The sequence below is a fragment of the Sinocyclocheilus anshuiensis genome, unplaced genomic scaffold (genome assembly GCF_001515605.1).
Source record: "Sinocyclocheilus anshuiensis isolate Anshui unplaced genomic scaffold, SAMN03320099.WGS_v1.1 scaffold572, whole genome shotgun sequence".
In the NCBI taxonomy this organism is placed as follows: Eukaryota; Metazoa; Chordata; class Actinopteri; order Cypriniformes; family Cyprinidae; genus Sinocyclocheilus; species Sinocyclocheilus anshuiensis.
The window spans coordinates 292764-307169 of record NW_015555778.1 but is presented as its reverse complement, the minus strand read 5'-3'; the positions used below and the strand labels follow the sequence as shown (position 1 = coordinate 307169).

The 14406-nt window shown below is 40.0% G+C and overlaps 1 protein-coding gene across 1 annotated transcript in view; it reads left to right on the top strand.

Moving 5' to 3' along the window:
- Nucleotides 1-8105: 8105 nt before the first annotated feature.
- Nucleotides 8106-14406, top strand: part of LOC107674502 (inactive N-acetylated-alpha-linked acidic dipeptidase-like protein 2) — a 73830-nt gene continuing 67529 nt past the window's right edge. Inside the window, exon 1 of the mRNA XM_016468489.1 lies at nucleotides 8106-8144. Coding sequence (XP_016323975.1) covers nucleotides 8106-8144 — 39 coding nt within the window. The remainder of the gene's footprint in view (nucleotides 8145-14406) is intronic.

Sequence of the window (14406 nt, the reverse complement as noted above, 5' to 3'; positions counted from 1 at the left end):
CGACACATGCATCTCCCAGAAATCCAGTAGAATTCAACCAATCAGTTGATGACTTTGAAACTCCCGAAATGTTTTCTATTTTGTGTGCCTTATGCATCAGACATTCAGCCAACGCTCTGTGGGTGTAAGGTCTGAGGCTGAGACTACATCTGTAGTGTAGATGCCTGCTGTTCTGCATTCTTTTTTTTTATTTTTCAGACTTTTGTAATAAAAACAATCTAGGTAAATGTGAATTTCTGTTCTCAAGAGTAATCATCTGCCTCTGCACATATCACACTAACCATATTATCTCAGCATTTTACCTCGGCACAATTGGAAATCAAGCGACCTATATGTGTTGCATTTCATTTTATATCAAAGCACACTGGCTTTCTTCTCATTACTTTTCAAGATGAAATACTCTTTGAGAGACTTTCTCTCAAAATGAAAACATTCTAAGAATTTACGCTCTTAAAAAGCTTTGACGCAGATTCACTATAAGTGCTGGTCCAACGTGATCTCATGAGAATTTGTATGTATTTTACATAAAATATGGTTCTACAAAACGTACATTTACTTACGTTTGCATAGTCACTGAAACTTAAAATACTGACATATTTATAGCATCTAAATGTACAATACTGACAACACATCAATTTTCTCAGTCATACTGTGACTGACATTAGAACTGTAAAATACACCAAAAATGCAACATAATTACAGAAGGAATCAATTTTATTTGTGCACTGTAATCCAAATCTTCAGAATCCATAAGACTGTGAGGAACAGACCCAAACTCAAGCCTTTATTCAGTGATCTTCATCTCCATCCTGAGCAGCGACCGTAACCATCAAAACCCCAGTCTGTCCTCACTGCAGCCTGTAGCGCAATGACGTATTGGGTCAGATCCTTTAAGTAGTGGAAGTATAACACGCATGCGCAGTATTGGATTTTAATGGGTGGGTTGGGCTGTCATTCCCCTTGTCCAAATACCCACACTTGTGGTCTTTGCACTTGACCACTTGACTACTTATATGACGTATTTCCTGTATTTGGTCCAAGTGTTCAAGTGAGCATGAAGACCACAAGTGTGTGTAGGACTTTTCATTACCTGATGGGACACACTTATATTGTTGTAAAAATGCAAGTGTTTACAGAGCTATATTTTTATTTTCAATACTTTGCATTTTAAAATCAACTTCTAAATGTCTGTTCTGTAGTCCCTATAACTGTCATGATCTCCAGCTGGAGTGCCCATGAGCTCCTCTAGAGGGCACTCCATTCTGTACCTTGCCATTCACTCAGGACTCCATTTCCCATAATCCTTTGCCCAGACTCATCAAGTGCATCACCTGTCTCTCATCAGATCTCATCATCAGTTCACAGCTGTCTCACATTAGTAGGACTATAAGAATAGCACACACACTCTCTGTAATCGCTGCTGAGTCTCGTCCCGTAATGTCCACCGTTCCAGAGTCTCTCTACAAGATGGCTGCCAACCCAGAGACTCTCCACAAAATGGCTGCCTACCCAGAGTCAAGTCAAGTCACAGCTGATCGTCCAGAGCCTCGTCACGTCTCAGCTGGTCTTCCACAGCCTCGTCACGTCTCAGCTGATCTTCCAGAGCATCGTTACGTCTCAGCTGGTCTTCCAGAGCATCGTCACGTCTCGGCTGATCTTCCAGAGCATTGTTACGTCTCAGCTGGTCTTCCAGAGCGTCGACACGTCTCAGCTGATCTTCCTGAGTCCAGTCTAGTCACAGCTGATCTTCATGAGGTTGCCTTGCCACTGCCATCGTTGTTTGCTGTTGTTGACCACGCCTGTTTGACTACGCTCTTATTAAAGCCTTGCATTTGGATCCCCACTTTGTCGTCACGCCTCCCTCGTTACAGAATCACCAGCCACACCCGGATCCAGCGGCTTTCTGAGCATTCCAGGCCAACCATGGACCCAGTTGACCAGCTACTACGTCTTCAGCAAGGAGGCTTATCTATTGAAGAGTATGTTCACCAGTTCTGTGAGTTATCCTATCTAGTACCGTTTGATGAAATTGCTTTAAAAGACATTTTTCATTTTGGACTCAACGAGTCTGTGAGGTCATGGCTTCCTGGAGGAGAATTCAAATGTACTTTGAGAGACTTTATGGATTATGCTCTTTTGCTATATGGTTCTCCCTTCACCGTGGGAGAAGCAAAGTCTCTTCCCAAAATGGCCACCAGCTCAGATACCATTCACAAAATGGCTGCCAACCCAGAACCTGTTCTCAAGATGGCCACCACACCACAACCTTCTACTGTCATGTTTGCTTCTCCTGAGTCTCGTCCCGTAATGTCCACCATTCCAGAGTCTCTCTACAAGATGGCTGCCAACCCAGAGACTCTCCACGAAATTGCTGCCTACCCAGAGTCAAGTCAAGTCACAGCTGATCGTCCAGAGCCTCATCACGTCTCAGCTGATCGTCCAGAGCCTCGTCACGTCTCAGCTGGTGTCACAGTTGATCGTCATGAGTCAAGACAAGTTACAGTTCATTATAATGAGCCAAGTCAAGTCACAGCTTCCATTCCTGAGTCAAGTCAAGTCACAGCTAATCTTCATGAGTCACGTCACGTCACAGCTGATCTTCATGAGCCAAGTCAAGTCACAGCTTCCATTCCTGAGTCACGTCAAGTCACAGCTAATCTTCATGAGTCACGTCACGTCACAGCTGTTCATCCAGAGTCTTGTCACATCTCAGGAGTTCGTCCAGAGTCACGTCACGTCACAGCTGATCTCCCAGAATCTCATCACATATCAGCTGATCTTCCAAAGTCACGTCATGTCTCAGCTGTTCGTCCAGAGTCACGTCACATCTCAGCTATTCATCCAGAGTCCTGTCACATCACAGCTGATCATCCAGAGTCATGTCATGTCCTGTCTGTCACACCCAGATTCTCAAGGTCAGTACTTCGGTATCCCAGTCTGGTATCCAGTGTGAGGGATGCACCGCTGGTGTCTGCACGCACCGCTGGTATCCCCAAACCCACTCACTCTAACCCTTCTATTCATGAACTCATTCCCCTGTCTGCAGCACTTCCCATATGGGGGGTTGCTTTATGGTGTATCTGGGCCACGTACTCCACCGCCGATTTGCTAGAGGCAGCGGCACCGGCTACAACATCTCCAGAGGTGGCGGCTTATGCTGCAGAACCTCCCGAGGTAGCGGTGTCCACTGCTGTGCTCCCAGAGGCCATGGTGTCCACTGTAGTTTCTTCGTCACAGCTGATCTTCCAGAGTCTTGTCACATCACAGCTGATCATCCAGAGTCTTGTCACGTCCTGTCTGCTGCACCCAGATCTTCAAGGTCAGTCCTTCAGTATCCAAGTCTGGTATCCAGTGTGAGGGATGCACCGCTGGTATCTGCACGCGTAGCTGGTATCCCCAAACCCACTCACTCTAACCCTTCTGTTCCTGAACTAATTCCCCTGTCTGAAGTGCTTCCTATGATGGGAATTGCTTTTTGGTGTGTTTGGGCTGCATACACTACCACAGAACTTCCAGAGATGGCGGTGCTAACTCCAGGTCCTCCAGAGAGGGACGTTTCTGAACTCTTAGTCTGTCCTGTTCCGACCAAGGAGGTCGTTTCTGAATTCTCTGACATTCCAGCCACGGTCAAAAAGGCTGCCCCTGAACTCTCTGCTCACCCTGTTATGGCTAAAGATGCCATTCCTGAACTGTCTGCCAGTCTTGTTACGGCCACTGAGGCCATTGTTAACCTCTCTGTGCTCTATGTTCCAGTTCTGCCTGATCCACCTTGGTGGTCTCCTGCACCATCAGCTCCGCTGAAGTGATCTTCTGCTCTGACCGTGGTGGTCTTTGGCTCTACCCTGGCACCCTGCTCCACTGGCTTCGCCCTGGCACCCGGTTCCACCTTGGCTCACTGCAGCCATGGTGGTCCTTAGCTCTGCTCTGGTGGTCTTCAGCTCTGCCCTGGCTCCCTGCTCTGTCGGCTATGCCCTGGCTCACTGCAATGCCCTGGCACTCTGCTCTGCCCTGGCTCTCTGTTTCACTGGTTCTGACTTGGCTTACTGCTCCGCCCTGGCTCCCTGCTCCGCCGGCTTCGCCCTGGCTCTCCGCTCCGATGGCTCCGCCTTGGCCCTCTGCTCCGCCTTGGCCCTCTGCTCCGCCAGTTCCACCTTGGCTCTCCGCTCCGCCAGCTCTGTCTCAGTCCCCTGTTCCTCTCCTTCCTCATGGACATGGCCCTCCATCCCTCCCCCTGTTCCGCCTCCGCTCCAGCTCCCTCCTGGACTCTGGTCTGTTCATGTTAAGGAGCGTCTGGAAGCCACTCCTTAGGGGGGGGACTCTGTCATGATCTCCAGCTGGAGTGCCCATGAACTCCACCAGAGGGAACTCCACCTCTGACTCTTGCCACTCTCACAGACTACATTTCCCATAATCCTTTGTCGAACTCATCATCACTTATTGCATTCACCTGTGTCTTGTTACCTCCATCAGTCTTACCCTATTTATAGCCTGGTTTTTCACTCATTCATTGCTCAGTATTGTTAGCCTGTAGCGTGTCCTAGTTCCCGTGTTTCCTGTGTTCTTAGTTCCTCCCTGGCTCTCTGCTCCGATGGCTCCGCCTTGGCCCTCTGCTCCGCCAGTTCCACCTTGGCTCTCCGCTCCGCCAGCTCTGTCTCAGTCCCCTGTTCCTCTCCTTCCTCATGGACATGGCCCTCCATCCCTCCCCCTGTTCCGCCTCCGCTCCAGCTCCCTCCTGGACTCTGGTCTGTTCATGTTAAGGAGCGTCTGGAAGCCACTCCTTAGGGGGGGCGCTCTGTCATGATCTCCAGCTGGAGTGCCCATGAGCTCCTCTAGAGGGCACTCCATTCTGTACCTTGCTATTCACTCAGGACTCCATTTCCCATTATCCTTTGCCCGGGCTCATCAAGTGCATCACCTGTCTCTCATCAGATCTCATCATCAGTTCACAGCTGTCTCACATTAGTAGGACTATGAGAATAGCACACACACTCTCTGTCATCGCTGGTGATTGAATGTTGTATAGCTCTTCCGTGGTTTCTAAGTTTCTGTGTTTCTAGTTTCTCTGTTTCCTTGCCTTCGTGTTTTGATCCCTGGACTGTTTTCTTGTTTATGACTGTTTTGCTGCCTGCCCTGACCATTGCCTGATTATCTGGATTACTCTGTTGCCTTGCCACTGCCATCGTTGTTTGCTGTTGTTGACCATGCCTGTTTGACTACGCTCTTATTAAAGCCTTGCATTTAGATCCCCACTTTGTCGTCACGCCTCCCTCGTTACAATAACAGATGACACAATTTAATTTTGTGGTGCCTCTAATTAAGTGATAAAATGCAGTTGCATGTTGTACAAAATAATTATCACCACTACTCATTTGCACCAATAAAACGTTCAACTCTTTGTTTTACTACCAAATTATATTAAATATCTAACTATTATTAAAATGTAACATACATTGGCAAGGTTTCCGTGACCTCTTGCGAGATCTCGGCAAAAAGACTCACGATTTATTTCCACAACATGATGCATGATGGGATACACTAAGCCCGCTCTGGAGAGGTTTTCGAGATTTTTGATTTTTTTTGAGAGTGTGGATTTAGTGTGTACTTTGGCGTTAATAAGACCTGGGACAATCTTGCATAATTACTTCCTGTCGCGCCACCACGCTCTCAAGTTGCCAAGACCGCAAGTGTTGGTATTTGGACAAGGGGATTGATGCTAGTATTTAAAGGTGCACTAAGCAATATTTGAAAATTTTGCTGCCTATCAGCAGTAAGGGGCGTGTCTAGTGATGATCGGGAGAAGAGAGCGCTCAGTGAGTGCACAGGATGGATATTAGCAGATCGACTTTAGATAGCGAGAGATGGCAGATAAAAAAAAAGAGGAAAATTTCGGGAGGAACAAAACATTAAATAGAAGGGTTACGGTCAGGCAAGAGGTAGGACCCGTGTAAATATTGGAGTGTTGAACGTCATCTTCCACGTGAAACAAAGCTAAACCATTCAGCACACATTACTACCAAACACATTCGACCTGAATTACAATAGTAACACACATCACTTTCACTTATTGATGACATCATACCCTCGGCCAGCAGACAAAGCAGATTCTGCCATCGTCGCTGCCAGGGTTGTGTGCGTACATGTGGGGTGGAGTTATCAAAATAAAGGCGAGGTCCTGTTGGGGTATGGGAGTGTTTGTTTTGGTGCTTTCAAATATCAACATTGTTTGGCAAAATCCGCTTAGTGCACCTTTAATATAACGTAAACTGCATTGCTGAGATATAGTTGTGTTTCAGTTGCCTTACACAAATTATATTATTCTGTGATTTTATATCAGTACCAATGGTGTATTCAAACTTTATTTAAGCAACAATGTCCTAGTTTTGAATTAAAGAGTTTGGTATGTAAGCTATGTTTATTTATTTATTTATTAGTTTGATTCGTTTTGGAAATAAAAATCTAGTAGTCACAATTTTGTTTGTCCTTTATTAAAAAATGGGGTCCAGAAACTATAACTGTTGTCTTTATTTTTTCCACTTATAGTCTTATATAGTTCTGTCAATTATTCATTCTTGAATCAAATATAAATTTTCGCTCTCATTGTGTGTGCTATACGTGACATAGTATAAGAGTTATACTAAAATATGTGGACACACACACACACACACACACACACACATATATATATATATATATATATATATATATATAAAAATAAGAAAAATAATCCTGTGTCAGTCTGGGTTCCGTTAGCCGATAATAGTTTTTTATTTTTTATTTTTTTACTGTTAATCCCATGTCCAACAAATACACACATGATCAGGGACAAGGTTATATTAGCATAGAGATGACAATTTCATTTTTTTGTGTGTGTTATATGCAAGTGAAATCTCTAGAGATAGATCGACGTTCTAATAAAGACATTTGCCGTTATTCATTCCTTTACGATCTCTCACTCTCTCTTTTTTCCTTATATATAATATTATATAATATTTTTAAACTGATATTGTATTGAGTGTTTTTTTATCAGATGATAGTGTGAAAAGCCCTGACTAAGGCGTTATTAGCGAGGTAAACCCTTAATAGCATTTTAGTGTTTTTTTTTTTTCTATTATTACTGAAAATGTTTGTAATAGCTATATTACAATAATATAAAATCTAAATAAACAAAATGGATTGGCATTAATCTAATATCCCCAGTTAAATTGAAATAAACATGATGCATAGGCTACAAAGAGTCAAAAAGACTTAACACTGTCAGAATGATGTATATTTTAATAATTAGCTATTTACAGTGCAACATCTGCATATCATGTTACAGTGATTGTTGTATCCTTACAATAATGGATGCAGCACTTATGTGCAGGCCTGTCGCAATAATCAATATATCGACTTATCGCACAATATATGTACATAACCTCAATAATTTTTGGTGACGCAATATATCGCCCATTATCTTTACTTAAAAATTAATGTCACCATGTTTTGTACATTCCACTTGCGCCTGTGTCTTTTGCAGCTTCTCGAACATAACGCGGTGTAGTCATGAGGTGCTAGTTCAATTTTTAAAAAATGCTTCTACAAAAAAGTGTCATCCCTATTGTTCAGGGATCTGTGCCAGTGGCATAAAATGGTCTTTAAAATTACAATATCGCTTATCGCAATTATTTCTGGGGCAATATATCGCACAACAAAATGTTGTTATCGCGACAGGCCTACTTATGTGGGCATCCTGGAGATAATATATGAAATGCAGACTATTCAGTATTTAAAATAAATAAATAAATAAATACCAAGCTTCAAGTTGCCAGTAGGGAGAAAAACATTGTGGAAGAATTTAGACATTAACGTTTTTACATTGAAATGTAATGTAGGTCATCGCGCATTGTAATGTAGGTCAAAAACCCTTGCTACGTGTACTGTGTTAGGCTAACCGACTTATCACAGCACTTATATATTGTTGCCTTTTGTTGGTCTGATTGCTTCTATTGTCCTCATTTGTAAGTCACTTTGGATAAGAGCGTCTGCTAAATGATTAATTGTAAATGAAAATGTACATTTATTCGAAACCTACTTAAAGCACATGTGTGTAAAACATCCACTACGTAATGGATCTGATCCAGTACGTCATCGCGCTACGGGCTGCAGTGAGCACCTCTTGTCAAAGCCCGCGCTGACGCACCAGAGTTATTGGGAGATGAGAGGGTCTGTATTACTTACCATTGGGAAAAGTGTAATGGCTATCTTGGATCACGTGAGGCACCTCAGCTAATCATACAATGGCAGTGACTTCAGTGGCAGCTTCACAGTTTTACAGTCACATAATAGTCATTACAATTCAAGTTTAATTTCAGGTAAAACCTGAAAACCAAAGAAACAAAACATCGATATTTTTAGACAATACACAATATTACATATATTTTGTTAAATAGTAATGCAATACATATTTGCTGGTAATAATGCCGTAAATGAGTCCTACTTGTCACGACATTCCCTGCATACTGCCAAAGAGGCAGCGTTAGCATTAGCCGTTATGCTTTTTTAGTTAAAGGTGGCAGGCTTGCCTTTGTGTGTGTTTAACTGTGTTTGAATGAGAAATGAGACTAATTAATGATATATTGTTACTAAAATAGTCATTTCCCTGCATATTTTGGTCTATTACGTATTTATATATTTTTATATTCACTATGAAATGGGTAGGTTTAGGTTTGGGGGTAGGTTAAGGGGTCTAAAAATCTAAATAATTTATCAATAAAATGATTTTAAAAATGCATTGATACAAATATCTTAATGATATAAAAAATGTATAAATATTTTACGTTGTTTACCTGTAAATACGTAGTAAATTTTATATTATATTATACGTTTTAATACATCCAAATTATAAATTTAATCATCAATCAAAACATTTGGGGCTTGTGAACATTATGTACTAATATCTATGTATAAACAATGAGACCAGGCTGGCTGGTCAAACATCTCAGTGATTGACTAAAACAATATAAGAGAAAAACAACAGTCTGACATTTTGGCAACCCTGTGAATGATAGATTACTGACCTTAGCAGAGCCGTGATCAATACTGTAAAAACCAACTGAAAGAACTAAGTGTTGTGTTTCAGACTCACCCGCATCTGATAACCCCTGCATCTGATAATGCAGCCAGGCATGCTTTTGCCACTGTTACCTGAATTCCTCCTTGTGCTCCGAGAGCCACTGATCACACTTTAATTAATCTGCCAGTATAGACACACACACACACACACACACACACACACACACACACACACACACACACAGATACAAACAGAAGGCAAGGCCACTGAGGGCGGACTCCTCCTTTGAAATCATGTGGCAGGACCGAATGCGCAGCTGCCCCAGCAGTCCATTGGGCTGTAACTCTTCATTCTGTGGCGCCGCAGTCCTGTCACTCAACACTTCATAAAAGCCTGATCGGGTCCACAGCACATCATCTGCCATTCTCTAGATTAGACCCTTTTCGCTGGGATTTCATCAAGATAATGCACGTTTTGTGTGCGTGCCATGACACGCTAATTGCAAGCCATTAGTGAAAGCATTTGGCAGGCTTCGGAAGAAGGTATCTTATGCATACAAGCTTAGATTTCTGTAATAGTGAGTTCATTGTCACCCAGCTCTATTCAACATAAATGGGGCTTTCTGTTACCAACAATTGTTTCTTCCTGTATGTGTTTTTCAATGAAAGGACGATAGATTACTCCTTTGTGAATAATAATGGACATGATGTCAGATTTCTATTTTTTAAACCATTTTTTGTCTCACTGTGAAGTGTATAAAATCAAATATATTAGAATGACTTCTGAAGGATCACGTGACACTGAAGACTGGAGTAATGTCTGCTGAAAATTTAGCTGTGCCATCACAAGAATAACTTACTTTTGAAAATATATTCAATTAGAAAACAGTTCTTTTAAATTGTAATAACATTTGTCAATATTAATGCACTTTTTGCACTTTTAATCACATAAATGTAGCCTTGTTGAACATTGGAGACTTCATTCAAAAGCATTAAAATAGCTTAATTCCTGACTTTTGACCGGTAAAATGTAAATTATAAAGGTTTTAATATTTTTGAAAGAAGTATTTTGTGAATTATCATCCCAGTTTAAAACTCTTTTCTACTTTTTGTTTTATATATATTGGTGTTCAAAAGACATTTCTTAATTTCGTATTAATATTGAAAGCAGTTGTGCTACTTAATATTTTTCTTCACTTAATACATTTAATACATGTGCTACTTAATACATTTTTCTTCAGGATTATTTGATGAATGGAAAGATTAAAGGAGAAACATTCATTTGAATATATACACCCTTCCTGATTTCTTATTTTTTTGCATGTTTGTCACACTTTAATGTTTTAGATCATCAAACAAATTTAAATATTAGTAAAAGATAACACAAGTGAACACAACATGCAGTGAGAAACATGCAAAAAAATAAGAAATCAGGAAGGGGGCCAACACTTTTTCACACCACTGTATATATGTGTATGTATAATGTGTGTGTGTGTGTGTGTGTGTCACTTTTGATCAATGTAATGTACTCATTACTCATGTTAAATAAAATTAATTTATTTTAAAATAAATAACTGACCACAAAATTTTGAATGGTAGTATGCTTCTATGTGCTTATTTTCATTCATGGATTATTAAACATCTGTAGCCCCGACTTTTTATATGCTTGGCTGAACTCTCAAATGGGCGGGACTATACTACTCCGAGAGATATTACTCACAAATATAGTTAGTTGAAGTCTGAACATTTTGTTTTGTATTTCTCATCATGTATTTTGTGTTTCAGCACTTTTGTAGTAGTTTGTGATGCAGAGTTTGGGAGCACAGCTGTGATTCCTCACTCCAACTTCGGTACTGGCAGAAACATTAAATTTCTTTCATATAAGAATTCCACTTTATGTCTAACTTCCCTTAAGCACAACCCAATGCCCATTTCACAGTAATAAAAAGAGCTCCTGCCCTGTTTGTCTCACTAAAATATAGTCATTAAACTGAGGGGTTTTCCTCGCAGGACAAAATGAAATAAAATGACTTCTATAGTAAATGCCGCTTACATTGTGTTACATCAGTCATGCATTCACTGAGATTTGATTGCTTGCATTCACTGTAATCATGACTTGGCAAAAAATGGCATGTTTTACCTCTATAATGAGTTTTGTAGCAATTTGTGGACCATTTTCCAGCCACATGCATTGCATTCGAAACACTGCAGTGCCTTGCACTAAATGAAATCATTTCCCTGCATTAACCATCTTAGATTTGTGCTTAACCACACAGAGAGCTCATCGATTGAATAAAGTGTGCAGCACAGGGCCTGATCACATATGTTGGAGATCATTCATCACCGTAGCATGTGCGGAACGGCCGGGCTCTGCTCCCACACTGGAGGCCATGATGTGATTTCAGACGCTCCCTTCCTGTATTAGTGATGCTGTCTGCACAAGCACATGGTTTATCACTTCAGCTGGCAATCAATTAGTTCCCAATCAATAACCTCTTGCTGGCCAACAGGCAACAAATTAGCGGCCTCTCTCCGCTCGCACTACACTTGTTTATCCCGGGAACTTGTTTTTCATCAGGGGCTTTACTGATAAGATGCTCGTTAAATATCGCATGCGATTTATCGTGCAGCCCTAATCAGGAATCTAACCCGCTCTGCTGGCAGCTTAAGCTCAAAGTTTTGCCACGTGTATCCAGGTGATTAAATAAACAAATATTTTATGAGAAAACATTTCAGCTCTTTCAGTACTAGACAAATGGATGTTTCCGTGATTAAAAAAAGGGTCACTTAGAGGGATGAATAACGGGCACGAAAACAAAGCAAACACTAAAAGCTGTTAATTACTGGGTTTCATTTAAAAAGCAGTGATGTCTGTGTCTGTCATTTGAAGTTAATAAATAGTTGCTGTAAAACAGGAAAAACTTTTACATTGAGCTTTGTAGTATCAGGATTACATTTCAAAAGGTCTTTTTATAATTTAAATGCCACTGAAAACACTTTCAAATTATTTCAATATTGCTGTTTCAATTGAAATGAATGCATTTGGCAAAAAAGAAGCTCAACCTGGTTTATTTGTCCTCTCATTTTAAAAGGCTCCAGTGCGCCACCATCTGTATGGCAACAGCAGAACTTTCACGTTATGCACTGTGACACCCATCTTGTTTTTTGTTTTTTTAAATAATCTTAGTCTTATTCATCCATTTTGTCTTTTCTTTTTATAAATGTATCAGCGGTTCCAATTCCACTTCTCTGCGAATGTAATTTCCAAAGGTCACCTTCTCTGAGAATAAATTATCTCCACAATGCAAGGTCATTCTCCATCTCTAGAGTATTCAGAACGAGATAACGGTTTTGTTCGCAGATTTGCCGGCCCCTCTCTCTCCCCTACATTCTCGCTGTCGTTTTATCTTTGTACTGTGAGAAATTTTAGTTTGATGGCATATTTTGTCAAATACAAATAGTCATTTTGCAGCTGTGAATTGCTGAATTATGTCAGGTACCTCTTACTGTATACAGTGATTTTTCCAATCATTCCCACACACAGCCTCTAACTAAAATAACAGTGTACAGTGAACAGTGAGAAGCATTCAGGAAAGCATCTGGCCATTCTGGGTGTTTTTTCAACTATGGACAGCTTTGGCCCCTGTGAATTTCATACAATTCTTATAAAACACATTTTGACACTTGCACTATTTCATTTATCAACTAATAATGACCAGCAATGTACATACATCAAGAGTAATTTCCCCTCCTAGAAAGTGTTTTATTTATTTATTTGTTCAATTATTATTATTATTATTATTATTATTATTATTATTTAGGCCATCTCCATCTGTTAAGGCTAACCTCTTAGCTAACATTACACAAAACATTTCACTGCTAAACAAGTGATATTTAACTTAATTTGTATGCTTTTTACTTCCGATTCCTATCCAATATCCCATTCTCGTATATATATATATATATATATATATATATTCTACATATTTTCTTGGTGGCCAAATACAATAACTTTTAATAAAACTTTACTAGTGGCAAAACAACCTAACTGACAAAATTTATTAAATTTGATACTGATGTCTAACTACTGAAATAGTTATATATAACCATTTGTTTGTTTGTTTGTGGCCCAAATAATTTATGAATGGGAAATAAATGGCTGCTTTGTTTAATAGCTCCATTTGCAATTATTGTTTGTGAAAATATACAACAAATTAAACTAATTCAACCCCCAGGACAAATGGCTGTAGTAAAAGAAACACTGTTTAAGCCACTGATCTGATCGTATCTTCCTTCCCAAATTGTTGTGCACCTTTCCTTTGGCTGCCTCAGACTATGTGCGGGTGGTATGTGATTACATGTGGAAGTTCTCAGTCACTGGATCACAGCGATCACAATGGCATGGTAAAAGCCTGCTCATTTGCTAATGGCCTTTAGCAGGCAATGCTGTTTGTTTCACATCAGCTGAGTGGACGAGCAGCTTCATTTGCTGTGGCTGTCTGCCACTGCAACTCTCTCTGTCTCTCACTACCCACAGGTCTATTCAAGCTCAAATATATAAACAATGATTTTGCCATCTCGTTATCATTGCAGACAGAAATTAAATATTGATTCTCCTCACGGGGCAAAGTAATTGCTGTGCAGAAATTACCTATTCTCCCTCTTTCTCGCCACTCCCAAGCTGTTTCTGCTGTCACATTTTACCTCAGGAATTTGTGGCTAATTTGGACTTTAATGGCTTTTGCTGCCTATGAAGATGAAGGAGTCCACTTTTTCAGAATGAAGCACTGAATGTTACAGTAATTCATGCACAGTGCAAGAATAGACACACAAGGGAGCATATGTGTTATATATGTCTCTGGGGTATGTATGACTGTTTTGCAAATAATCATGTCACATAATTAATATTAATGAGTCACGCTGATAATGCATTTTATTATGTGCCCCCCTCTCCTGCATTTTGGCCCAAATCATTTATAAATGGGGAAAAAAAGCTGTTTTGTTTAGTAAGACAAATTAGCCACATTTACGGTGAGGTAGACTAAAGTTTGTTTATGAATATGAATATTCGATAGTTTTATAATTGAATTATAAGGTATATCATATTATAAAAGTATCATTGCAAGCATAATAGAACTTGATTTAAAATCAGATTTAGACAGGTTTAAACAGCATTCCTTTAATTATAAATATTTTTTTTCAAAATAAATATTAAATAATTATTTTAGAAATTAATAAATGCATACATGTATGAATAAAATAATATTCAGGTTTTTTTTCCAATTACATTTTGGAAAATTACATACATATTTAAGGTATCTGCCACTTTCATATTCAAATATATATATATATATA